Source organism: Heloderma suspectum, chromosome 2 (assembly GCF_057233095.1).
Source record: "Heloderma suspectum isolate Gila_16-S chromosome 2, 16-S_ref, whole genome shotgun sequence".
NCBI lineage: Eukaryota > Metazoa > Chordata > Lepidosauria > Squamata > Helodermatidae > Heloderma > Heloderma suspectum.
This window is the reverse complement of record NC_139459.1, coordinates 209,977,089-210,004,223: the sequence shown is the minus strand read 5'-3', so window position 1 is coordinate 210,004,223 and position 27,135 is coordinate 209,977,089. Positions and strand designations below refer to the sequence as shown.

At 45.8% G+C, this 27,135-nt stretch overlaps 1 protein-coding gene across 3 annotated transcripts in view; it reads left to right on the top strand.

Annotated features, from left to right (window-relative positions):
* The window catches only part of SDK2 (sidekick cell adhesion molecule 2), a 178,089-nt gene that overhangs the window by 51,787 nt on the left and 99,167 nt on the right, over nt 1–27,135 (top strand). For 2 of the 3 annotated variants that reach the window (XM_084837570.1, XM_084837569.1), the window contains exons 2-3: nt 6,125–6,231; nt 13,764–13,911. In XM_084837570.1, coding sequence (XP_084693696.1) covers nt 6,125–6,231; nt 13,764–13,911 — 255 coding nt within the window. Of the gene's footprint in view, nt 1–6,124; nt 6,232–13,763; nt 13,912–27,135 lie in introns of those variants that run through there. The other variant, XM_084837568.1, reaches the window with a different exon arrangement.

Sequence of the window (27,135 nt, the reverse complement as noted above, 5' to 3'; positions counted from 1 at the left end):
GGTCGACAACAATTCCAAGATCCTTCTCGCTTGTAGTGTGGTTGAGCCACGTATCCCCCATGTTGTAACTGTGCATTTGGTTTCTTTTTCCTAGATGCAGAACTTGGCATTTGTCCCTATTAAATGTCATTCTGTTGTTTTCTGCCCAGCGCTCCAGTCTATCAAGATCACTTTGAATTTTGTTTCTGTCTTCCAAAGTATTAGCTATCCCGCCCAATTTTGTGTCATCTGCAAATATGATCAGCATTCCCTGCACCTCCTCCTCCAAGTCATTAATAAAAATGGTGAAGAGCACTGGGCCCAGGACTGAGCCCTGCGGTACCCCACTCGTTACCTCTCCCCAGTTTGAGAAGGTCCCATTGATAAGCACTCTTTGAGTCCGATTCTGTAGCCAACTGTGGATCCACCGGATTGTTGTTTCATCTAGCCCACTTTGAGCTAGTTTGCTCATCAGGATATCATGGGGCATTTTGTCAAAAGCTTTGCTGAAGTCGAGGTATATGATGTCTACAGCATTCCCATGGTCTACAAGGGAGGTTACTTGATCAAAAAATGAGATCAGATTTGTCTGGCAGGACTTGTTTTTGACAAATCCATGTTGGCTTCGAGTAATCACAGCATTGTTGTCAAGGTGCTTCCAGATGGATTGCTTTATCATCTGCTCCAGAATTTTCCCAGGGATTGATGTCAGACTGACTGGTCTGTAGTTCCCAGGTTCCTTCTTTTTACCCTTTTTGAAGATAGGGACAATGTTAGCCCTCCTCCAGTCATCTGGCACTTCCCCCGTCCTCCATGATTTCTCAAAGAGAATAGACAGCGTTTCTGAGAATTCTTCTGCCAGTTCCTTTATGACTCTAGGATGCAGTTCATCTGGTCCTGGAGATTTGAACTCATTCAAAGTAATGAGGTGTTCCTTGACCATATGCCTGTCGATCTCAAGCTGCAATCCTGCCCCTTCAGCCTGTACTTCGCCTTTGCCAGGGGAGTCATAGACCCTCTTTTGGGAGAAGACTGAGCCAAAGTAGGAATTGAGCACCTCTGCCTTTTCTTTGTCATCTGTTATCGTTTTGCCCTCCTTATTTAATAGCTGAACCACTTCTTTCCTCTGCCTTTTACTATGCACATAGCTGAAGAAAGCCTTTTTGTTGTTTTTAACATCCCTTGCTAACCTCAGCTCATTCTCAGCTTTAGCCTTCCTGACGCCATCCCTGCAATTCTGTGCTATCTGCCTGTACTCTTCCTTTGTTACTTGGCCTTCTTTCCACTTCCTAAATGTGTCCTTTTTTGTTTTCAGGTAATCCCTAAGCTTTTTGTGAAGCCACATTGGCGTCTTCTGTTGTCTTCCACCTTTTCTTCTTGTTGGAATTGCTTGTGATTGTGCCTTGAGAATTTCCTTTTTTAAAAGCTCCCACCCATCTTGGACTCCTTTTCTCGCTAGCATCGCTTGCCATGGGACCTTACTGATCATTGTTCTGAGTTTATGAAAATCAGCTTTCCTAAAATCCAGGGTACGCGTTTGACTACACTCAGCTTTTGCTTCCCTTAGAACCAAGAACTCAAGTACATTGGGAATCACATTTGAAAAAAATTGGGAATCACATTTGAAAAAAATCTGTGTCTGTTTTAAAAATGTGCATTTTGAAATGTGCACTTTTCAAAGAGTGCATATTTTCATGCTTTAGTCAATGGAGGAAAAGTGCACACTTTTCCTCCTTGAATGAACCGAAAGGTCACAAATGAAAATGGGAGTGAGCCAAACTGAGCTTTGAACTGATGGTTCCGCATGGACCTATGGCCCAATTGGAGTCCACCCAGAGAAGAGCCTTCAGTGTGGTGGTCCCCTCTCTATGGAACTCCCTGAAACTGGTGGTCAGGCAGGTGCCAACACTGTGTTGTTCCCAGTGCCTCCAGAAAAAATCTTTATAACACGAAGTCTTCCTTGACTGACCAGCCATGATTTTGATCAGAACTCTGTTTTTAAAAGTAACAGTTTTTAATATTGCATTTTATTTCTTTTATCTTTCATCATTTTATCTTTTATTGTTCACTGCTCCTGAATCTGCTTAGATGTGGAGCAGTATATAAATGCTGTGTGTGTGTGTGTGTGTGTGTGTGTGTATGTCCCAACTTATTTAAAAAGATAGGTAGGTAGGTAGGTAGGTAGGTAGATAGATAGATAGATAGATAGATAGATAGATAGATAGATAGATAGATAGATAGAAAATAAGTTGGGAAAATTTCAGAGGTCTCAAACGTCCCTGGTTCTCCCATCCCTAGCTGAGATTCATCAGTGGACTAGCACGGCCTTACAAAAAGGCAATCCTGTGTAAGCCCTGTGCTTCAGCATTTTTCAGTGAGAAGTGCTCTTGCTGCAGCAGCATATAGAAGGGATGGTCCTTTTCCAGTGCCTCAAAACTCAGCCACAGAGTTTTGACTGTCCCTCACCAATAAGCAGGAATCCTCTTTTAGCTGGTATAATGACATCTCACTCTAATCATGTTGTTACTTCCATCATAGCTACCTTGCTTCTGTTCCATTCTGCCCACTGTGCATATTCCCTGTGTAAGTTCCCCACAGTTGCATCAATTTATCCTTGACTGCACTTCAGATAAGGCATGGTAATTCCATATCCTTGGGAATGAATAAGAAAATATGGTAGACCCCTGTGCACTGTTTATGTATGTGGCAGCCCAAGGCATGGAAGATCTAAGACAAATCACCTCTTCTGCACCAGGATCCCCACATAACCTTGGACATATCCCAGTTGTGGCGAAAGCAATGGTATGGGCAGAAACTATATATGCCTAAGGAGTTTAAATGAGCCCTTGCCCTCTGATGGGCTAAGACGTTTTTAATGAGATGTCAAGCAACAGAGTACTTCTGGAGAGGCAGAGTAGCTGCCGGTGCCTCTTGTGCACTATCGGCCTTAGCAGTCTAAAGAGCTGGTGTCACCTTGGTGCCTTGAAGCAAGTTTCCTCTCATACTCTGCACTTCGAAGTCTCCCAGCTTGCAGCTGCTCCATGGGCAGCCACTATGCCAGCATCAGGAGTGCATATGCTCAACCCTGCTGTGTTGGTTGAGGGTCCCTTGCCCTCTTTATCCACAGGCAGAGATGAATTTTTCTGCATGCTGCAGGCAAAGAGCAGCATGCGCGCATTGGGGGAGAAACGTCTCTAGTCTTCAAGGCAGCCATTAGATGATCGCCTCTCGTTATTAAAGTTTAATTTAAACTTTGTATTGGAAAGAACAAACAAACTCGTATCAAAGGAGCCTCCGGCATTTTTTAGTACTTGATTAAATTTAAGGGTGCGGGGGCTGGAAGCAGGCCGGATTCCTTTACTTATTTCCTATGAGTTTCCATCTTCTGGTTCCTCTCATTGCTGCAAACAAACTACATAAATGAATACCTGAGATTAATTCTCTCTTTCCAGATAGCTACATTTGATCTGTAGCCTGAAGGAAAGAGTTTTCCAGCTACCCCCTAACCTGCCCCAAATTCTCTCCTCATTTACCCTCTTCACAACCACCTGTTCCTCATCAATTTATCTATGCATTTTTCCTGATAATTTCCCCAGATTCTCCCACTCCATGTACTCAACCATGTCTCGTCCACCCATGTGGATAGAAAACTCACATACTACAGCAGCTTTTCTCAGTGTTGTGGTCTCTTGAAGTGCCACCAATGGGACGTATTCTTAAGACCTCTTTGGACATAAATCCATTTTCTCCATGGCATGCTGTCACAGCTGTGTTGATGGCACATCACAAAGATCAATGCATATTTTGCACAGCCAGAGCTGGTGGGAAGGGGGAATTCTTTGATATACATTGCTTATAGAACCATGGAAGTTTTGTATAGGTTGCTGTAATTTGGGCTGCTGGCAATAGGGAATAGAATGGCTGGGAGAGAGGATTGCGCTGGCTGTCTTGGAGCTGTGGGTAGGGACGTTCCCTTCTCTAAGCCTTTGACTAATTCCCATTCTCTTTCTTAGTACAAGCAGGGCCAAGGAATATGGATGTCTCAAGGCCTGAAATAATGCAGCCACAAGAGCTATGGCCTGTCACTCTGATTTGCTTCACGTTGACATTTTGTGATGTTCATGATGTAGGCAATTTTAAGACAATAGCCATATCAGGCATATTAAAGAGGCATAGCTAAAATGGCTGTCTGACGCAAAGTTTGCTTTTGACCTGTTACTGGCAGGAAGTCTGACCTGGGGACAACAGAACATTATGAGGAACATTCTTGTTCAATAAGCTTCATGTCCCAGACAGGTCAAACCCACAAAGGTCAAGTTGGGAAATTCTATAGAACTGTATGAGTGAAAACAAAATAACATCAAATATGAATAAATATGAAGAAGCAGGATTTAAAAAGTACAGTAGCCAATCAGAGTACAGTAAGCAATCACATCACATAGTATGCTCAAGTGTAAAACTATGAAAGTAAAGGGAAGTTACTGGGTGGGGTTGCTCCTGGCAGAGCGCAATCTCTGCTGGCAGAAATCTGTATTGGTAATGTATGTGTTGTGTGTTGTCTTGTTTTCTTTTCCTGTTGTAACCTTTGTCAACAAATACCATGGTATCAATTTCTTTCTATAATTGTCTTAAATACACTTGCTTGATGTTAATAAATTTTTAAAATATAGTCTGTGAGCATCTACTTATAAAGTAACTGTATTGAGTGTAAAATGACTGAGTCCTTCTCAGCATCAGAAGAACCACATCTCTGTGGACCCAGATATAGACAGGAAGTAGGAGCCGGTCAAGATCACAGGAGGTCTGCTTAATTAGGTTTATTATCCATAAATTATTTCTCCTACAATAACACAGAGCAGAAATGTGCTTTCTTTGAAGCCTAGAGTGTGGAATTAAGAGCCAAGAGTTCAACATCTGCGAGAATAGAAAATGCTGTCTTTGAAACCAGCATTTTGAACCATGTACCTATCCACACAGCATCCCTTCCATGACCCAGAAGAAGGGGGACATGGTAGTGGCTCGGGTTACTTGCCTAAGAGATGCCATTTTTCATTCCAATGCCCTGTTCTTTCTTAATTTGGCTGGCACTGGAGGAGAATACTTGCAAGGTTCATGGTACTGCGGTGGGGGAAAGGACACAGGATGCTTTGGGACACAGGATGTACCAGCACTGATATACTATCACTTCACAGAACTGGGGAACAAGCTGCTGGCCTGGGCAGGTATATGGATTCTGAAATTCAAAAAAGCAGTAGCATACTAATTGCCCAATATAATTGTGCATTGGTATGAAACTACCTCACACAGATGAACAGTGTGCATATGCTTTAAGGAGCAGTGTGACAGTGCTGACCACCAGAGTTTAAGGTAGCTACAGAAGGAATGCCATATTCCCTATAGGAGGTTCTACTACTCCCAGATTTGGTGACTCTGGTACCATCCCTGAATTCATGGCAGGCTAATCCTGCATAGCCAGATGGCACCCATCCTTGGGAGCAATGATTCCCAGCCTCACGCCTTCCTTCCTGCCTTCCTTCCTGCCTTCCTTCCTTTCCTTGAATATATGCATTGCTAGCTCATTCCATCCACAGCAGTGTGGTCAGCTTCTCTCCCAGAAGCATTGAAAATATAAAAACCACACAATGATAGGGCTGGAACAGAAGGAATATGTTCCAGTCCACGCAGATACCTAGCCAACATGCAGCTCTTTCCTTTAATTGGGATATGCCTGCGGGAATGGAAGCCCATAGCATCCCTGATAAACATGCAAAATACCCTAAAGGCCAAGCTCTCTTCCTTGAAAGATCACTTGCTGCCACTATGTCTCACCTGCTGCTCTGCTTCACCCCTCTCTGATTGTTATGTTCCAGCAGCCGATTCTAAAATTATTTTTATTTTAGTTATTTTGGTCCAAGCAACAGAGTATAAAGGCCACCACTTAATCTGCCAGGAAAGTAAATAATGAAAGCTTGTGTGTATGTAGGCCATGTCGCTACCATGCAGACAACAGTAATTCAGTTTAGCCTATCAGGAGATGTAGGAGATTACAGTTGCCCTGGCTGTGTACCTCATCGATTGTGTACTGCATTGATCTATTTAGTCATCTCCCTTTCACTCTCTTGTGTGTTCTTCTGTCTTTCTCAAGGTACATGATCACATCCCTGGACCGCACCCATGCTGGCTTCTACCGCTGCATCGTGCGCAATCGCATGGGAGCCCTGCTGCAACGACAGACCGAAGTGCAGGTGGCATGTAAGTGGAGATCCGTGTTGTGCTTATTATACCGGGGAACTGTCCAGAAAGTGTGCCACAGGTCAGGAGGGCAAGGGAGGATTGCAAAGTTGTCACAAAGGATAGATGGGCCAATGTTAAATTGGAGCAAAACGTGAGGAGGAGGAGGTGGGGATTAAGAAGTCCTTTAAAAGTGTGACGTGCATTATCGATGGCCCTCAGGGAGGGATGTGCAATACCTTCCTGCTGAAGGAGAGTTTGAACTGAGGGCCTGTGTAACCTGCAAACATTTGTAACAAATCACCAACAGGACCTATAGTTCATTGGCAGAGCACCTGCTTTGTGCGCAGAAGGGCCCAGGTTCAGTCAATCCCTGGCAGCTCTAGAGAAAAGGATTAGGTAGCAGGTGACGGGAATGACTTCCATCTGCAACCCAGGAGCTCTGCTACCAGTCGGAGAAGACAATGCCCGGCTAGATGGCTCAATGGCCTCAGCTGGTGCATGGAAGCTTGCAATGTTCATAACAGACAGAAAACACACATCTGGAAGCCTACAAAGGAGACAGAGATGGGGATGCAGCCTTATGATACACACATGCACAGCCACTTCCCCACTTAAAATCAACCACTCCAGCAGATGCTGATTTTCTTTACAAAACGCAGCTCTTGGGCTTCTTTACATGCATTTATATGTAGTACATAGTTAGGTCTGGAGAGAAGGGTAAGAAACAGTAGTGTTTGTATTGCAGGTCTGCATAGAACACAAGAAAGGGCCACCTTCAAGCACTCATCCCGCCCAGAATTCTTGAAGTGATTGGACATATCTGCACAAGAGCTTTGCACCAGTTTACTGTCATGGTTTTGCCCCAACGAAATGTGGCAATGGTAGTTGGGCAACGGTGCAAAGACATCCCATTTGCCTTCTCACAGAACTATTAGGGTTCCATTAAAGGTGGCCTAGAAATAATTTTAAATAGATTAGGATGCAATCCTATGCATGTTTACACAGAAAAGTCTTACAACTCCCAGCATTCCTCAGCTAGGGTAGGACTGTTCCCTTAGATAGACATAGTCCCTAAGGTACCATGGGTGGAAACTATAGCTGTAACCTCAGTTATTCTGTGGCTGTTTAAATTTGTATTAGAATTTACTTCACATTTTGTTATATTTGTACATTTTATTATTTTACCTTATTTTGTGAACTGCCCAGAAAGTTTTAGCTATTAGGTGGTACAGAAATACAGTAAGTAAGTAAATAGCGATAGTGCCCTTTGGCTCCCACTGTCACCCAGAGCACCTCCTCTCCTGAATTTCTAAACTTCTCTGTACTACCCCCTTCCCCCTTTCATAATCAGGAAATGCTTAGTTCAGAGGCAGGTTAATGTTGTATTGGTAGCAGGAATGACTGCAGGAATCAGTGGGCCTCAAACACAACTGTTCTTTATTCAGCACACACAGAAGAGAGGGCTTAGCAGAAACTCCACCCACTGTTGCTGCTCCCAGCTCTACAGGAGCTGCCAAGGTTCAAAAACAATGACTGACCCACAGTACCCTCTAGAATACATAACAGCTAGGTAGGCTGGGTTATGACCTCTTCCCCATCTTTATTTATTATCTCTCCCACCCCAAAAAACTCTTTCAGTTGCAATGTATCCTTGTGAACTGATGGGACAAGCAGTCAAGGTCATCCAGTAGCAAGATCTGGATGGCCCTTGGCAAGCAAAACATTAGGTGAGAAATTATTGGGTGCTAAAGGGCTCTTCAGTTGAACGGTGCAAAATGGAATTGGAGTCAACAGCTGGAAGGTGAAAGTGGAGAAATGCAAATTAAAAGAAAGGCACAAGTCTCTTAACAGTGTGAGTGATGAACCAGAGGGACAGAACATTGTTAAACCAGTGCATCGTTCACCTTCAGATCAAGATTAGAGGACTTTTGTAAAGGACACCACTCTGCCAGCTGCAGAATTTTTGATGTAGCAATAATGAAAGGGAATTCTGTAGCCATGCCTCTCTGTATGAGAAGTCACCTTCCAATTTTATCACACTTTATTAATCCTCTGACAACAATAAGGGGACCTTTTGTAGCTCTGCCAAATCACAGAACCTCAAACCTCAAGAGCAATGCCCTTTCCCTTCAAGCCGAAAGATCACATTTAAATGTCTCCTTTTCTTCGTTTGTTGCTTTTGTTTTTAAAACCATTTCGGATTATGCCTTGTCCCTCTTTGCAAAACCCCCATGGCAAGCAGAACCAGGAACTTTCCATTTTCATGTGACAGCTTTGTCTTCAGAGCCTTGAAATGTAGCTTCAGGAAGAAACCTGGGCAGGCTTGAGGGGCACTGGAAGATTTGGAGGCAGGCCTGGGGCTGGGGGACTCATGAGGGGCTCCAAATGCTAAGACAGCCATGGGAGACAGGGAGCAGGAGATTTCACAGGTCAGCACTGAGGTACATTAACAGAACTGCCTGTGAAGCCAGCCTGAGGAGGCTGTTTTCCTGAAGTGTTAAATCCTTAAGATGGCTTTTAACAAAAGCAAGCAGTTCTCAGCAGCACCCTCTGGAAGGCAGGGAAAGCAAACAACGTTTATAACAATTACAGCACCATTGCCTGACGCAGGGACAAGCTGCCCACATAAATCAGCCCCAGTCTCTCCGACATGCAGGGGGAAAGGCCGGAACGTAGATGACAAATCTTCAGCTGGTGGCAGAATCTGGATCAGTTGGCTGGCTCTTTCCTGCGGCACTTGGCTAGGGAGCCTCATGCTTTAGCACAGCTATGGGTGTCTGTGTCTGGGAAGAAGCTCCTCTGGGGGGCTAGGAGGGGGAAGCAGCTTGGAGAGCAATAACTTGGGACACAGCAGTGCTTGTAAAGCTAATTGAATGTGTCCTAGGGGTGCTTCCAGACAGAGGGCTCCTAGCACTTCCAATCAAAAGACAATGTGCAGCCATTCCGTCTTTTTCTCCTTAATAGATTTACTGAGGTAAGAAAAAAGATGGAAGAAATGGTGTGAAAACACAGGAGAGTTACATGGGGAAGATGGTGACATCTGGACCACTGCAAAATTCCATGAATGAGACAGGGCAATGGCACAATAAAAGCCTCATCTGGAAGTACCCACATTGAGTTTGGCTGTGTTGGAAAACTTGCCATGGGGTTTGATCAAGAAGTCTGGGATGTTCTAGAGCTGATTGTTTAAGGGGAAGGATGTCTGCAAGATTAGGTGCTCATATGCATTTTCTTCTGTTGTGATGGGCTGATGTCAGGGTTGTATGGTCCACAGGGTAGGTTTGTTGTTGTTTTTACTAGAACCACCCATGGTCCCCTTGTGTTTTAATTTTACAAATCAAAACTGCATACTCTGGATCACTCAACAGTGAAGGCATACTTAATCTGTGCTCAGTCATCCTCAATATGTGCTCCTGCTTTAAGCCTTAAGAAGGGCCTGGTTGGATCAGACCAAGACTAGGTCCACCTAGTCTAGCAGTCTTTGCAAGAATTCTGGCAACAAGCAGGCACTACCTGGTCCACCAGAAACTTCAAATTCACAATCTATCTCCTTACAGTTCTGCTCTATGATATATTGTGCTTTGGCCCTATAACCCCTTTGTTCAACAGCATTCTGCTTCCTGGGAGATCATCTCTCCAGAGACCCTTCAGCATATACAGTTTTACTGTCTTCAGACACTTTTCCTGCAAAGCGCAATGACCAGCTAGGAGGAGCCTCTGTCATTGGTACTCTTTCTACTCTCACCCCCCAGGGAAAACTTGCAACCTTGCAACTGGGAGTCACTTGCTTCTTGTGAAAGAGAAGGAGGCTGTGCCTCAAGTAGGTCTTATCACGATAAGCGGGCAAGTAGTTCTTAATTCTTCTAACTGCCTAACTTGTTTCTCTTCTGAAACCTGGGGTCAGCGCCAGCCCTACCATTAGAGAGAGTGAGGTGGCTGCCTCAAGCAGCTGGTTTTAGCCATCATGAAAGGTCATCAAATGGTTAGTTATTTAATTTACTGTTGTTGTTGTTGTTGTTGCATTTTTACTTCCGGCACAAGCAGGGAGAGGTACTTGTGGGATTTTCTGCTCAAGGTGCCAAAATAATTTTGCTGGCCTTGAGTACGCTGTGCACCTTGACTTCTTTGGGTGAGGGAGAGAAAAGAGGCAATATTGGCTGCTCTCCATAGGCACCAACATTCCTTGGGCCAGGCCTGCCTGAGGTCTTGAAGGCTAACATCAGGACTGTATGGGAAGCAGAGCCCATTCAGCAGAAGGCCGAGGCTGACGAATACTGCATGTCAGATCAGAGCATGCTGTGAGGACTTCAAAAGCCTGGAGAAGAAGAGGAAGACTTGCTGAGCCAAGTACAGGAGAAGAAAGCCAAGGAAGGAACAGCGGCCACCAGGCAGAGGAAGGGAACAGCAGGAGTGGGGAAGGCCTTAAGGCAAAGTTGATAGGTGCCTCTGAGGCTTTCTGTGCTGTCATGCACAGGTGCTTGGCTACACCGAAGATAAATGTGCCACCCTGGACAGAGAGATGCCATGCAATTAATCCTAGTGAAAGAGACACTTCTGAGGAGGGCCATGTGTTAGTCGGTGATCAGAAGCAAGAGCGCGTCCAGGCTGATGAAATAACTGTATGGTGTTCCACTTTTGGCCTGAGCGCTGGACCAGAACAGCTGCTCTTCTCTGCAGTCCTTGCTGCCTTTTCTCCATCCCTCTTCTCGTCCCCATTTTTCTGGCTTTTATGTTTTCCTTCCGTATCCTCTGCTTGCAACTGCAGAAGTTTCATTTTTGAAGATACAGGCTCATCAGTCAGGTTTCCAAAAACACAAGAGTAATTTCAAAGATAACCTGAGGTTTCTAAGTTTTAAAAAAAGCAAAAAATAATATATAGGATTTGACATCCATTGACTGGCTCCACTATCAAAAGGCTCAAGAACAAAAGTCTACCATTTTCTATTGATGTATTCCTCCACCACTGTGAGTTGCTGCTCCACAGTTTTGCTGCTAAGACTGTGCCAGAACCAATTTCTGTACTGTGGCTGTTGTTCTCTATTGTGTACATAGTTATTTCCTTGCAGTTATGAGAACTAGGAGTTGCGTGAAGAAAAACTAAAATGCTTATGACTCTTGCAGTTTACATTTTTTAAGGGACCTTCCACCAGAATCACAAGGAAATTACAGGTGTGGGAAGCCCTGAAGCCAACATCTGTAATGTTGGGGACTTAACCCCTGCCCCACCCCACCCCACCCTGCCCTGCGATGCTCCTTGTCAAACGTGCTTTCCATCAGGAATTATCCTAAGTGGACTTGGTGCCTCATCAGCATTCTTGGGAATGAAGATCTATGAGCTGAAGCAGTGAGAGAAAATTAAAATCCAGGCAGCCTCTCGAATGTCTTGGTAAGGGGGTGGGAAGAAGCAGCACATTGTTGCTTACAGACAAAAAGAGCGCCGTGGAAAACCAAGATTTAGTATACTGACTTTCACGACTCTCTGCCTTTCTGTCAGGAAGAAAAATAACCACCAAAAATTGGGAAAAGGAAATCATCACCATCAAAATGGGGAAAAGGAGATCTATGAGCAACCTCTAGCTTTACATTTGTAAATCATTTTGCACATATAGGATGAAGACATTTGACATTCTAAACATTGAAGACATCCTCAGCCATAAGCAAATAGGGCCTGTGCCAGGCACCAAGCCAGGCATAGATTTTACCTTAGCTTTTAACCAATGGCCTGTGCTATCACATCTTACGATCTGAACTACGCCATTTCATTCCATCATCATCACCTTCTTCCCCCCTCCCCAAAGCAGCCCCCTCCTCCAAAGGGTGGTGGCAAATCAGGCAGCTAATGGGAAATTAATCAGGCAGCTGTGCTAGCGCTAATGGCCAAGTCATTAAAAAGAGATTCTTTACAAGTTTTTAATTACAGCAATTAAAGCAAGTCAATAAAATGTCTCCCCACACCCCCCATTTTGTCATTAGTACTATTATTATTAAAGGTGCTATAATTTTCCAGCCCACAAACAGCTGCACCATGAGGAAGCACCGACCTCAGTCCCAGCAGCATCAAGGCTGTTGGTCAAAATGTGTGTGTGGAGGGGAAAGGCAGCCTCGAAATGCAAGATGTGAGTGTTTGAGGGGTTCCTGGCAGTTGCAAGTGGAGGACTGTGAATGTGGGTGTATGGGGGGGTGATGCACAGATGAATGCACAGCAGAGGAGATTGTACTGAGTGTGGGAGAACAAGGCGTTTGGTGTGTTTTTTTACCACAGGTCATTGCCGATGTAAAGCACATGAAACGGTCATTTGTGTCGTCTGTGGTACAAAGAATCTGTACAGTCATGGCGATAGCTGCACTTAAAAGTGTTCCAGTTTGAGAAGAGCACATTTTCCCCTCGCTGCAACTCACAACTGCCTCATGTGATTCACTTGTTCTCAAGGAACTGATTTCCAAGTATAAAATGCATGTGTATCATGTCAGCGGTGAAGGGTGCTCAGTCACATTCATAAATTGCCACCTTTCAAAGTACACACAAGCAATGACTGAAAATGGGCCAAGCCCTTTCTCTCATATATTTTACAACGAGAAAGCTGCAATTTATACAGACAGGTACCCTTTCATAACTTACACGTTGCATGCATATTTTGCACTTAGCGATCCATTCCCAAAACCAAAATACTGCATGGAGCAACTTGCAATGCAATCAAATAAAGGTTGAGAAAATCAGTCAAATTTCCAGGTGTCATGATGACTAGGTGCTTTGGTTTTTCCCAGCTGTGAACAAAACAGAAATCCTGCATTCAAGTCAAAGCAAAGCATTAAGACTACAATCCTATGTACATTTGCCTGGGAGTAAGCCCCATTGGATACGCCCAGAAAACTGTGGCCCACCGAGCCAAGTGTAACTCATCAACACTATATTGTGATCTGCGGGATACCTGGCAGCCTTTCCCCCCCACCACTACAGTTGCAGGGTAAAGGGGGGGGGGGAACAGTTTATCAAGCCTTTGGCAAGCTACCTTACATAGCTGGTTGGCTACATTCAGTATGGTGGACCATAAGTTGTGCAGGCCTGCATTAAGATCTCCCCCTCTTCAGCTCTTAGGAGCTGGCTACCTTTTTTCATTCCTTAGCTTGTGGAATGTTAAGTTCTCTTTGAGCCTCTTTCACTACTACCCCATTCCCATAGCTGTACTAACCTGCTTGTGCAGTACGGCTGGCTATGAATGGGAAGAGAGCAAAGCCTTAGATTGTGGTCAGACAGAAGCACTGGAAGGAGCAAGTATCTTGATGTGCATGAGTGAATGCTAGAATAGTTGTATCTAAAGGACTTGGAGATCGGCTAATGCCTTTTCTCATCATTTCTAACCTTCTGTTAGCTCCTCTGCCAAAGCACATACCATGTGTGTGTGCACATGTGTGCATATTTTAAGGCTGATTTTGAGAGCCCACAGCTGATCTGAGCCTCCTCTATAGCCAGTCTCTGAGAGTGCCAAGGCTTTTGTTTCTCTGGCCTTGTAGCTAAAATTTTTTTCTGCTGGGTTGTTGTTGTTTTCCAGATATGGGAAGCTTTGAAGAGAGTGAGAAGCAGCAGAGTGTTTCACATGGCGAAGCTGCCGTCATCCATGCTCCCCGCATCGCCAGCTTCCCTCGCCCACAGGTCACATGGTTCCGTGATGGGCGCAAAATCCCTCCCAGCAGCCGCATGTGAGTAAAAATCACCATTACAAGAGTTACAGGTAGTGATGCTCCTGGTGAGCACAGCAGCTAGATAGACTGAAGCATCCTATACCAGCCTTTCCAAGCCCAGTGCACTACAGCTCCCATCATTTCCAGCCAACATGGCCAACGGGAGTTGTAATCCAAAACATGGAAGGCACCAGGTTGGGGAATGCCATCTTATACCATAACCCAAGCCTTTGCACCTGAATGCCTAAAGAATTGGCCCTCCAGTTGTTCCTCCTATGGATCTTGCAGAAAAGGTGTGGCATGACCTCCTCAGTTCCAGAAAATCATCTATTAGAAGGTTAGTGCCTACAATAGTGGAAAAGATTCATCCCCAATTCCTATGAGTTGGAATCTCTCTTTTGCTTTCTTCTCCACTCAAGGATGACAAGGAACAAACCTTCCCCTTCCAAAATACGTATTTCACTGTGGGTTTGGCTTCACACAGCCCTATGGGGGAGGTGCGTATGGTCCAATTTGGATGAGATGGAGAAGCACAAGGAAAAAGAAGCACATTCAAATGCATGTCCTCCCCTCCCCTTCCTACAAGGATTGTCACATCCAAAAGAGCAACTGGGGCGCTTACCACCACCCCCAACCACCCAAGCAAAACACACATGTCATCACCACCACCCTGCCATACATATAGGCATTTAAAAAGCCCAGAGATCACCTATGCAGCCAGAAAAACACAGGTTTTCTTTCTTTAAATGAAAATCTGACAGACCGTGCGAATTCCTTCCCTCATCTCAGCATCCTCTGTGCTTGTGTGCCTCCCTATTCACGACAGTGACTTTCCTGCTCTCCTCTGCCTTCCATCTGGGGAGCATTTCATGCGGTTCCCTACAGGGCTGCCTGCATTCCATCACACTTGCCAGCTAACTGCTCCCTCAGGAGCCACGGTGCCTAATGGCCCGTGTTCCCACCCTGCCTCTGAGGCACCGCAGAGCACTACTTGCACGCCAGTTCCATTCAGTAGGGGCTCTATCAACCATAACACAGCAATTACAGCTGATTAATATTCATGAGAGAGTTCAGAGGGGTCCTTCCTTGAAAAGTGGATCCAGAAGTGGTGTCTGTGAGTGGGAGATTCCCCATCTGATGAATGCTGTTGACTTGGCAGACAGAGCTGTGGATTCCTGCTATCTTAGAATAAGCTGAATTTGTACTCCCTGCTTCTAGATGCTAATAAACAGTGGTCCCTCTGTTCATGAGCTAATTGAGCTATTGAGCTAAATGGTGGTCTGGAACCAGGATTGTGTTATTCACATTGTTAATGGGTTTGCTTTGCTCTACCAGTGGCACACAGAATCATAGAATCATAGGGTTGGAAGGGGCCTTCAAGACCATTGAGTCCAACCCCCTGCTCAATGCAGGAAGCCTGATTCCTAGGTGGTCTCCCATCCAAGTACTAACCAGGGCTGACCCTGCTTAGCTTCCGATATCAGGGACATCCAACCCTTTGCTCTGACTTCAGGAACCCAAGTTCCTGTTAGACCCTTCTGCCCACCATCACCACCACCACATAAACAAGGTGCATGAATCTTTACAGAACAATGCACAGTGTAGCTGTGAACTTGCACAGCTACAACAGAATGGAAGAACAACGGCTCTTACACAAACACCCATACATATACACACGTTCTTCTTTGAACCCTAACTCAGACAACAATTGCCACATTCTCTCCAACATCCTTGCTTTCTTGACTCTGTGTCTTTCTCTACTACCCGTTATTGTATTGCTCTCCCCAGTTGTTGTCTTCTTCGAAGAGACATTTTGGTAACTGAAGAGAATGAACCTCTTTCAGTCAAATTCCATTTCAAAGAAGCTCTTAGGAGCTGGATTCCAGTGGTGGGATGGGACCAAATCATCAGAATACCCATATATTTGTGCGTAAAGCTCTTGCTACCAGAAACTAAGCCTTAGGAGAGGGATTTCAACCTTTTAGAATGGAGAAAAACTGTGCAAAAGCCAGGAAACTACCAAACGATTGGTTGTCAGCAGGAAATGGGTGGTGCCAGGGAAAGGGGGGTGCGGCCATGTGGGGACCCCTGGAGGGCCAGATTGGTATTTCAAGTGGGCTGGATTTGGCCCCCAAACCTGAGGTGCTGCACCTCTGCTATAGACAGAAATACGTTTTGGCAACATTCGGGGCACTATGGATATCGATAAGTCAAAACAGTGTCTTCCAGGCACCCTCAAGGAGAGATCCATTCTTTGAAAAGGCCCCAAATGCCCCTAACAAGAAAATCACCAGTAGCTTGTTCTCCTCAACCTTCAGCCCGGGTAGAAAGGCACAAGGCAGACACATTAGCTGAGCTGTTTATCTGAGCGAATCCTGCCACGTCCTCTCTTAATGGGAGAAAGTGCGAGGGAATGCAGCTGAATGTGTCCTTGTTAAACTAACATTAAGGATGTTTAACAGATGTCTCAGGCACATCACATTAAAATCCGGAGATAGACTTGATAAAGTAATGGCTTTGTTTATCATAGAGAAAATGAATTTAAAAGAGAGAGAGAAGGAGAGAAAGATGTAAGGAATGGCATTTGCTCTTTCTTAAGAGTTGTGATATTCCGTTCAGGAAGAGAGAGGGGAAAATTGCCACATCTCCCTACTGTCAGGGTTGGAACTGAGCCATAGAGCCCCAAAGGAGCTCTGATTCTGAGGAAGAGCTACAACCCGTGGGAGAGGAGCCCGCTCGTCTCTCAGAAGCACAGCTGCAGGGAGAGGCCCCCGCAGTTCGCATTCCTGAGAGAGATAGTGACCCTGGCAGCGAAAGAGCGGGAGAGCTGTTGTTGCTACACTCTAGGTGCTGGCGCAGAGAGAGGCACGAGGTTGAGAGCGCTGAGAGGAGGCGCTCAGCCCGCTTGGTGCTACGGGAACGTCCCGATGGCCCATGGGTAATGGGGGGAGCCTTAGCTAATAAGTTTCAGAGCTTTTCCCACCCTTCTCCAAACGGTCCAAACGGGGACCAACTGCATACATGGAGCTTAGGTTACTCTGCTAAGATACCCATTGCAGTTCCTTGCTTAGTCACTGGCAATTCGCATCTGAAAGAGTCATTAGGTTGTAAAGGAATAAAGCCTTGGAAAGAATCCCTTTTGTCTGCATCTTGTTTTGGCAACTGGAGGGGACTCTAAGAGGCAGCTAGGGCGCTCCTGACACCTACACAGACAGACACATTCATAGTGAGGTACAGCACTACCCCACCAGCAAAAGATAATTTTTCAGGAGTGGAAGCTTTCCTAGCAGCCAACTCTCTGTTTGCATGTTCACAGGCGTAGCTCACTCAAAGGGTATGAAGTGAAGCGGTATGGAGCCCAGTACACACTAGCCTAGCATATGGAAAATGTGTGAAATGGTGCATAGAACTCTTCATGCTGCAGTGTACCCATGGCCCACCATCCACAGAATGGTGCCCAGTAAGATTTCACGCTTGTGTCTCTTGCCTTGAGCAGCATCTCCCTCACTTCTCATCCTACACGCTGCATTCTTGAGTTTGCCTCTTATTCATTCCTTTCTCTTTCTCAGTTGCTTTTCCTGAGCCTTTTACATCCACTGGATTCTCACCCTGTCCTATCTGTTTGCCTGTTTCCTACCTGTTTGCCATGCTTCCTTTAGGCCCAGGCCCAGTAAAACTTCTCACCCAGGCCTTGTTCTAGTAACACTAACCCATGTTCCAATTCCTGTGTTCTCGTGTGCCCTCTGCCATGTACATACTAATATCAGAAAAGATTTATGGGCTAGTTAATGTTGGATAATGTCAGCTAAGGTAGTTAAGTTAATGCTGGCACTAAGGGCTGTTATAAGGCACCCATGGTCTTCTCTAAAAGACAGATCCTGTGGATTAGCATTCGCTGCACTGGAGCGGCCGAAGTCAGGCTGAGCCTGGCAAGTGTGGTGGAACTAGTTAGCTCACCTCACTTGTGCAGTTGCCAGAATGCTGGTAGGGGCATGGAAATCAGATCACATAACGCCTATCCTACGCCACTTACACTGGTTAACAATTTATTTCCAGGCTCAGTTTAAAGTGCCAGTCTTGATGTTTACAGCTCTAAACAGTCTGTGGCCCAGTTAATGAAAGGACCATCTTCACACCTATGACATGCGTCTGAGGTCATCATCACAGGCCCTGCTCTCTGGTCTTCATTTAAATCAGACTTGTCTCTGGTGTCTACCAAAGACAGGGCCTTTTTCACAGCAGCACTTTGGTTATGGAATTCCTTCTCTGGAGATATCCAGTGAGCCCTTTCTCTTTGTGCTTTTAAGCACACTTTGAAAACATTTGTATAGAAGAAGACCTTAAGGGAGGGGTGGGAAACACACCAGCTCACAGATCACATGTAGCCCCCGCTGAGCCCTGCCACCATGCTACCGAAATTCACAGTGGCAAAAAAATCCATTGTTCCCAAGCTACATTTCACCATTTTACCACTCGGTAAAAGAAAACAAGGTAACTTGACCTAATAACTGCTCCATAGCGGTTTGGGCCCAGTGCTCTTCAACATTTTTATGAATGACTTGGAGGAGGAGGTGCAGGGAATGCTGATCAAATTTGCAGATGACACAACATTGGGCGGGATAGCTAATACTTTGGAAGACAGAAACAAAATTCAAAGTGATCTGGATAGACTGGAGTGCTGGGCAGAAAACAACAGAATGACATTTAATAGGGATAAATGCCAAGTTCTGCACCTAGGAATAAGAAACCAAAAGTACAGTTACAAGATGGGGGATACGTGGCTCAACCACACTACAAGCGAGAAGGATCTTGGAATTGTTGTAGATCATAAGCTGAACATAAGCCAACAATGTGATGTGGCTGCAAAAAAGGCAAATGCTATTTTGGGCTGCATTCATAGAAGCATAGCTTCCAAATCCCGGGAAGTCCTAGTTCCCCTCTACTCAGCACTGGCTAGGCCTCATCTGGAGTACTGTGTCCAGTTCTGGGCACCACACTTTAAGAAGGATACAGACAAAATGGAGAGGGTTCAGAGGAGGGCAACAAAGATGATCCGGGGACTGGAAACAAAGCCCTATGAAGAGAGACTGAAAGAACTGGGCATGTTTAGCCTTGAGAAGAGAAGACTGAGGGGAGATATGATAGCACTCTTCAAGTCTTGAAAGGTTGTCACAGAGAAGAAGGCCAGGATCTCTTCTTGATCATCCCAGAGTGCAGGACACAGAATAATGGGCTCAAGTGACAGGAAGCCAGATTCCGGCTGAACATCAGGAAAAACGTCCTGACTGTAAGAGCAATACGACAATGGAACCCATTACCTAGGGAGGTGGTGGGCTCTCCCACACTGGAGGCCTTCAAGACGAGGCTGGACAGCCATTTGTCAGGGATGCTCTGACTTGGATTCCTGCACTGAGCAGGGGGTTGGACTCGATGGCCTTGTAGGCCCCTTCCAACCCTACTATTCTATGATTCTATGCCACCTGATTTCGGCAGCAAACTACAACTTTTTTGCCGCCACAGTGGGGCATTTCCACGGAGTGCCAGTGGGACTGCAGCTCATGGGGAGGGCCCGGGGGGCAAAAATGGCCTCCAGACACACACACACCGCAGTTGCCCACCCCTTCCTCAGGAACATAAGAAGAGCTGTGCTGGATCAGACCAGAGACCTATGAAGTCCAGCATTCTGTTTCCCACAGTGGCTAACCATGTGCACCAATGGGAAGCCCACAAGAAGGGTATGAGTGCAGTAGCAACCTTCTGCCGTGGTTCCTTTTATTATTAGGTTTTAAATCTGTGTATACTCACTTGCTTTTATAAATCTTTTAGTTGTACTATCATCATCATATATTATTGTTTTATTTTTATTGATACTTCTAATGTTTTCGTATTTTTATAAGCCACCTTGCTAGACTTTTATCTAAAACGGTTGGGCAACTATTTGGGGTTCGGGGTCCAGATGACCCTCCACCACCACCAAGCCTTCTGTGGGCCGAATGATGTCAGGGTACGTGGTCAGGCCCCCAACATTAGTGGGTGGGGCCATACCGTCCGGCATCATTCGGTCCTGGCTGAAGCGCTGGGGACCTGGTGCTTCAACACTGCACGCAGGCGTTCCCTGGCTAGAACACTCAACCAGGGCAGCTTCACGTGCCCGCACTGGGAAGGACGCAGAGCAGGTGAAGCACTTCGCTCCCTGCTCACCCTCTCAACTGGGGCAAGGAGCAGTGCACTAAGAGCTCAGGGAGGAGCCTCACCCGAGGCCCCATAGGTTAGATGGGCCAGTCTGGTGGGCCAGATACGGTCTGCGGGCCAGAGGCTCTCCACCCTTGGTCTAAAAGGTGGGATATAGATCAATAAACTAATAAAATGCTTATTACTGGGGAACACTATCCATTTCTGTCTAATGGGAGGCCCTCTTATTTCTTATTAGATATGAGCAAAATGATGGGCAGAATGAGGGAGGATTTATGGAACATGGGGAGGTGGCTTATGCCAGATGCATATGTCCATTCAACCCAGTATTGTCTATTCTGACTGGTGGTGTTAGAAGGATTGTACCTTGATGTACCTTCTGCATGTAAATCATGTGCACTAATAGTGAGCCATGATTCTTCATTCTGCAATGGCCCCAGGAGGCTATGCATCTCTGTGCTCTCTGCTAACAAGCACATATTGCAGCACCCCTCCCTAGCTTGTGGGATCCCTATCAATGAGGGCCAAGCCACCCAGTGTCATGAACAAGGGGGCAGCTGCTGTCCTCACCACAACAGTGTTCCAAAGTGCAGCGCTTGACTTTTTCCCCACTGGAATGAATGGTAACCCTTCATGGGGAAAAGTAAAGGGGTGCATCCAGGACACTGCTGGTGTAGTGACTCAGCTTGCTACCTGCCCTGGTGGTCCTCCTAGCCACAGATGATCACACCCACTGCTACATCTACCATTCCATCCCAGGCTATTATTTGGTAATGCTGGCATGCGATGGAATGGTGACACATTTGCACTTGTTTCCCTGGCTCCAAGAAGCCCCATAGGATGTTGTGCAAGGGAGCCAGAGTGGAAACAGACTCAGCCTCACCCCTGCTAAGGTGGAGAACTGTCTTTGTAAGATACAGCAGTATTACAGTGGGACAGGTGGTGTACAAAAGCACCTAGAGCTGGCCCTGCACCAGACCTAGCGATAGGCCTTAAAAGATGCTGCCTTTGCACAGAGTAGACCACGTGACTGGAACACACATGAGATATATCTATGATATTAATAGCTACCTTTTTGTGTTGACTTTGACTGTAGTTGCTAGGCTTGAACATTAGTGTTCCCCATCAGGCAGCAGGATCAGATTGCTGGTGCAAATCTGGAGTAATTTGTTTAAAGGCATCTCCCACTCCCCCTTCCATGCTCTCTCTCTCTCCCTCTCTCTCTCACACACATACACACACACACACACACACATTTCTTCCAAAGAAAAAGCTGATTTGTTATTTAAATCTTGCTAACTGTTGTGGAAGGAAACCTGTTTTGCCTGTGGTTGTGGCATTTGCCATCAAGATAACAGCTCTGAAATTTCAGCTTTGACTGTGTCTTCACCTAATTTTGGCATACAGTCATGCATTCACACCCCAGCTACTTCCCAGGAACCAAGTTGAAGCTGCTGGCTGCTGTTCTGTACATAAAAAATGGTTTCTCGGCAATCAGTACATTCAGCGGGCAAGGACACCTTAGCTCTGACTGTGAGTGAAGAGAGAGAGCAGCACTGATAAGGAGGCAGCACTTTCATCAGCCAGTGCGCTTGTGGAAGAAGTCCTTTTGAGAACCCGTGCGTGCGTGCGTGCGTGTGTGTGTTTTAAACAGGAAAAAATACGAAGAGTTATAAAACGCAAAGATGAAAACTAAGGGCATGCTTGACAAGTAGAACTAGATATAAAAGAGAACCTCCAGGTGATGTAGCATTTGAAAGCTCTGAATGTGTGATCACGTGGGGTTTGCACACAGGAAATACACATGTGTGCCTTTATATCACAGTCCTGGAAGAGTGTGATTTGTAACCCCCCACCCCAGCTCCTAGCAAGATATGGAAGGTGGGGACACGTGATCAGACCTTCCCAGTAGCAGCACCCAAACTTTGGATTTCCTTGCCACATGGGAGACACAGCTAGCCACTGCCTTGAATGCATTTAGATGGCAAGTGAAGACAATGTTGTGTGAACACACTTTTCATAGTGCTGATCATTTGTTTTGGCTGCTGTTTGCTGTATTCATCATCATTGTTGTTTTTACTGTTGTTTTATGGTTTTAGTGCTGATATTGAATTTGTAAGCTGCTCTGAACAACCCTAGTTGGGCAGAATAGGTGTGAAAGAAATTACTGGATATCAGACAGACAGACAGACAGACAGACAGACTCATCTCCACAGAACTTATATTTTCCAGCATTCATATTTAATTATGGCATAATCTGTTAATTGCAAAGATTTGAACAAGGCCTGAGTCGTAAGTAAAGTTGCTTTCCTGCTTGCTTACTTTGTTGTTCCCTTCTGTTTATCACAGTCCCAGTAGCAATGAAATCTTAATAATGTCAAGATTTTAATCTTATAGGTATATGACCTGACAACAAATTAAATCAAAACTTACCAATATTTCCTTCATTGAGTAACTCAGGCCACAATCCTATCAAGATAGGCGGCCGCCTCCAAACTCGGAGGCAAACGCCTATCCAAAGCAAGGCAAGAGAGGCACAGGGTGGATCGTTCCCTCCACACCTCTCCTGCCCTGCTATTTTCCACTAGACAGACATTTTCAGCTGTCTAGCCACGGGGGGCCGACCAGGAGAGGATGCTGCATGTATGACACATAGGATGTGTCATACACGCAGCTCTGCTCTCCCCGCCCGGGAATGCCCCCAGCCCTGCCCTTTTTCAGTCGCTTCACGCTCCTCTTCTGAGTGTGGAGAACGAGGCAGCGCAGACGTAGGGGGAGGTCACGCTCTGAGGTCAGTTCCAGGAAAACATCATATCCTATGGCCCTCTAGACCAGAGCTTTCCAAACTGTGTGCCGCGACACATTAGTGTGTCGGCGGCAGTGTGTAGGTGTGTCGCACGAAATGCAGAAAATTGTGCAGAAGGGCACTGCGGATCTCCCTTACTTGCGTTTGCTTCCCTTGGCCCCTCCCCCGGAACTTCCTAAAGCAGCTAATGTTAAAGCAGCTAAGGCTTAGGTGCTTTAACATTAGCTGCTTTAGGATCATGTGGCATCTTGACGTAGGACGCACGTGATTGGCAGTGTTGGAGCGGTACGGCGAGGAGTGTGGTAACGCTGGCTGCACGAAGAGTGTGGAGAATTCGAAGTTAGCGGAGCAATTAGGTGAGCAATTTGCAGTCAGCTCAGGCGAGAGGCTTCTCCGCATCCTCAGTGCAGCTGCAGGGCAGCGGGGGAGAACAATGGCCCACTGGATGCCCCCAGAGGAGGGAGGGCTGCGCCAGGCAGGCGAGAAGCTTTGAGCCGCGCTCCCCGGAAAGGTAGAGGAGCAGGGCGAACAGAGGGGAAGGGAGGCGCTGCCCTGGGAGCAGAGCTCGGCCGACTCCAGCGCGGAGAAGTGGCAGCGGCCACCAGCCCTGTATGGTTTCGGGCGTGCCCTTCGCAGACTTCTGCACCGTGCTGCCGTGCAGCCAGGCCAGAGTAACACGCAGGTGGAAACGCCGCCTGGGACTGGAACTGCACCGAGCGGGCCGTCCACCATCTTGGCCAGTCGGGACAGAGCTCAGTGGAGGCCAGAAGCCTCGGAATCAGCGTGCTCCCAACCCCCCCGGGCGAGCGCAGCTGCAGGCTGTCACGCAGCCAACCCACCTGCTGCTGGCTGAAGGGAGGCCACCCTCCCAAACCCAATGTGGCAAACAGCAAGGCACCCACCACGTGGCATTTATGATTTGATTTCTGCCATTTATTTTCAACAATGGCAAAGTTAAAGACACTGAAACGTGGAAGCTTAAAAATGCTTGATGACGAAATGCAACCTCATACATCCCATTAAAATGGTAGGTAGTTATTGGTGTTATTCAACTTTTTAAAATTCTTGCACATATTTACATACTGTTACTCATAAATGACAACAATGTATGTTATTATCTTACAAATCATATATTTTTAAAAATATAAATGAAAGGTTTTCATGAGATATGTTGTATCCCCATACATTTCATTATTACAATTTATGTATGTGTCCGTATCTCTTATAATGGGTTAGTTTAACCTCCGGTTTGCTAGTAAAACTGAATTACCGTGTCACGAAACAATGCATGTCTAAAAAGTGTGTCACCAACATGAAAAGTTTGGAAAGCTCTGCTCTAGACAGTGTCTAGGTGCCATAGGATTGCTCCCTCAATTCCTTTATATTGCCTATAATGAATCCAACCCAGCTGAAATTGTATCAAAAGCCAGTTTATTTCTTAAAAACTTTATTTCACACATTATATATACATATACATATCTGTGCCCACACAAGTAACATATTATGGCACACTATATATACACAGTTGATGTTTGCAATAGGAAGGGATTACAAAGTGATATGAATGTCTGTAACACAAGCCTTTCTATTTAAAAATATTTCTGTCTGCACAGGTAAAAGATAAAGGGCAGGGCAGACACATCTGAGGTTACAACTTCACCTTGGTTAGTACCATTAACCATGGTTAATGTTGATGCAAACATAACAATAATGAACCACACTAAAGAAGGCAGGGAAAATTTGTACATGAACTGCAGGAACTATGTGATCCCATGGTCTGTTCCTGATCCCCCAGCTATGGTTAAGGCTTATGTCTACACCGGCCACCTTAGTGGCTACACTAAAATATACTGAAAGGAAGCTGGCCAAGTTAGCCTTGTCCTCACCTTCTGGAACCTCCTCTTCCTACCAGCAGGAAAGCAGGAGTGGGGATGTTGATTGGAAAAACAGCCCAAAGGGAAAAGCCTTAAGGAGCCCCCTCCCCCACATTGCTGCTCTGTTTGGATTTGCACCATCACCTCCCCTGCAGCTGCGAGCTTTTCTGCATGCAGCTGTTAATCCACTGTATCTACTTTTGGTTTTCTAACAGAATTGAGATCCAAGATCTACACAAAGAGCTTTTCATTTCCTACTTTTCTGCTACATAACCTCTAGGTGGTACTGTGCTATAGTTGAGTATGACAATTACACAAGTGGGAAAATACATTTTCTTTCGCTTTCACAAGTAATACTCCATTTTCTCCAGTCTAAGAAAGAAAGAAAGAAAGAAAGAAACCAGGAAAGTGCTCTTAAAAAAACAGAAGTGAAATTGCAGGTTCACGTCATTGTCTAAAGAACCAGTAAACTGTGAGTAAGAAATGATGAGCACAAAATAAATGCCTTGTGTAGAAAACTGTATTTCAGTTTTAAAAAATATTATTGGGGGACTGATCACATGTCTCCTAGCATCTCATCTAATTAGAGACACATTTGTCCTTTATCATGTGGAGTTTTTATACACACGTGCATGCACAGTGCACAGCAGTATAACAAACTTCAACTAAAACCTCTTTCTGTTTGTACACACAGAAGGAACACACACACACACACGCTTTAAAAATAATTTTAATGCCCTCATAGATTCAACACACACACAGCGACTAGATTTCTCTCACACTCGGAGATACTGTGGTAGAATTGAATATGTAACCTCCATTATGCAGGAAGTGAACTAGTTGCCTTTCCATTTGCAAAGGCAGTTTGAGGAGATAAAGCTCCTTTATCACAAATTTAATGGTAAAATATATTTTCCCTCCTCCAGCCGTTTTATATCTCCAGCAGATTAGATCATTCTTTTAAAAGAAAACTATTAATCTATGAACATCCAACTTGTTCTCCCTTCTGAATGTGTAGCCACTGAGATAATTTAAAGGCGGGCATAGGAAATAGGGAAGACTTTTATTTTATTTTATTTTATTGCTTTTCATTTGAGCATAGCTTCAGCATATTGCAAATGTTTGGTTTATGCATTGTAGCTGCCTGTTCCTCTGCATGTGTTACACATGTGTGTGCAGTTGCACACACACACTGGGCAGGCTCAAGGCATCTTGCTGGATGAGACAAAGGACAAGATGGGGACCCCTCCCCATTCCATGTACAGAAGGCCAACTGGATGGGCAGTTGAGGGCTTTTCAAAATAAGGCTTTTACCACTTTACTGAAGCTTCTGCTTCCAGATTCTTTGTGGGATTAAGATCGGCTCCTTTACACGTGTTTTTTTCCTGGGAGTTTCTTTCTCTGCCTTTCCATATGTTCCATTACACAGCCACTAGATAGTGCTGTGGTATTGCAGAATTGTGCAAATACACCAGTGTTTCATGCTGCCGTTCATGGAAAGACCAGACTTGCCTAGTTAGAAAGAAGGGGAAAGCTAAAATGGTTGCAAAGAACGGGAGAGGCCCTGGAACATGACAGTGCTGTGTAAATTACCTGCAAACTACTGTGAGTGAAGAATCACAAGTGTGCAATAAATGTCTTGTGCAGGAAGGCTCTGAATCTTATCTTAACACTGGTGGTAGGATAAGATCCTTCACTGCACCAGAGGCCATCAGGGCATTTAGGGGGGCCAGAACAGGCTGTGTGGCATACATAGCTCTGTCTTACAATAGAGGGGAATAGCCAGGGAGCCAGGAGGAACAGCCAGGGGCTGCTGTGGTTGCCTCATTCTGCCTAATGGTAGGGCTGGCCCTATATGTATGCGCACACGCACACACACACACACACACACACACACTGAAGTGAAGAAGCGTGTTAACCATATCTGAACTAAAATCACCTAGACCAGAGATGGGGACCTCTAGCCTGTGGGCCAAATTTGGCTCACCAGGCTAACCCATCTGGCCGATGGGGCTACAGTCCCACCCCCTCAAGCCCCCCCTTCCCAAGGGTGATGGGGCTACAGTCCCACCCCTACAGGGCTAGCGGGGGGGGGGGATCACTGATCAGAGATAACACTGGGGATTCCCTGATGGTGCGCTAAGAGCTTTGCCTGCCCTGCACCCTCCCCAATGGGGGAGGGAGTGGGGCAGATGAAGCTGCCCCCCCCCCAGCCAAGGCACGAAGTAGAGGAGCACTGCTCCACCAGGCACATTGATCAGGGTGGCTTTGCCTGCCCAGATCCCTACTCAGCCGTGAAGCTCACCTGAGTGATCTTGAGCCAGTCCCCGTCTCTGTCTAACCTATCTCATGGGCTTGCTGTGAAAATAA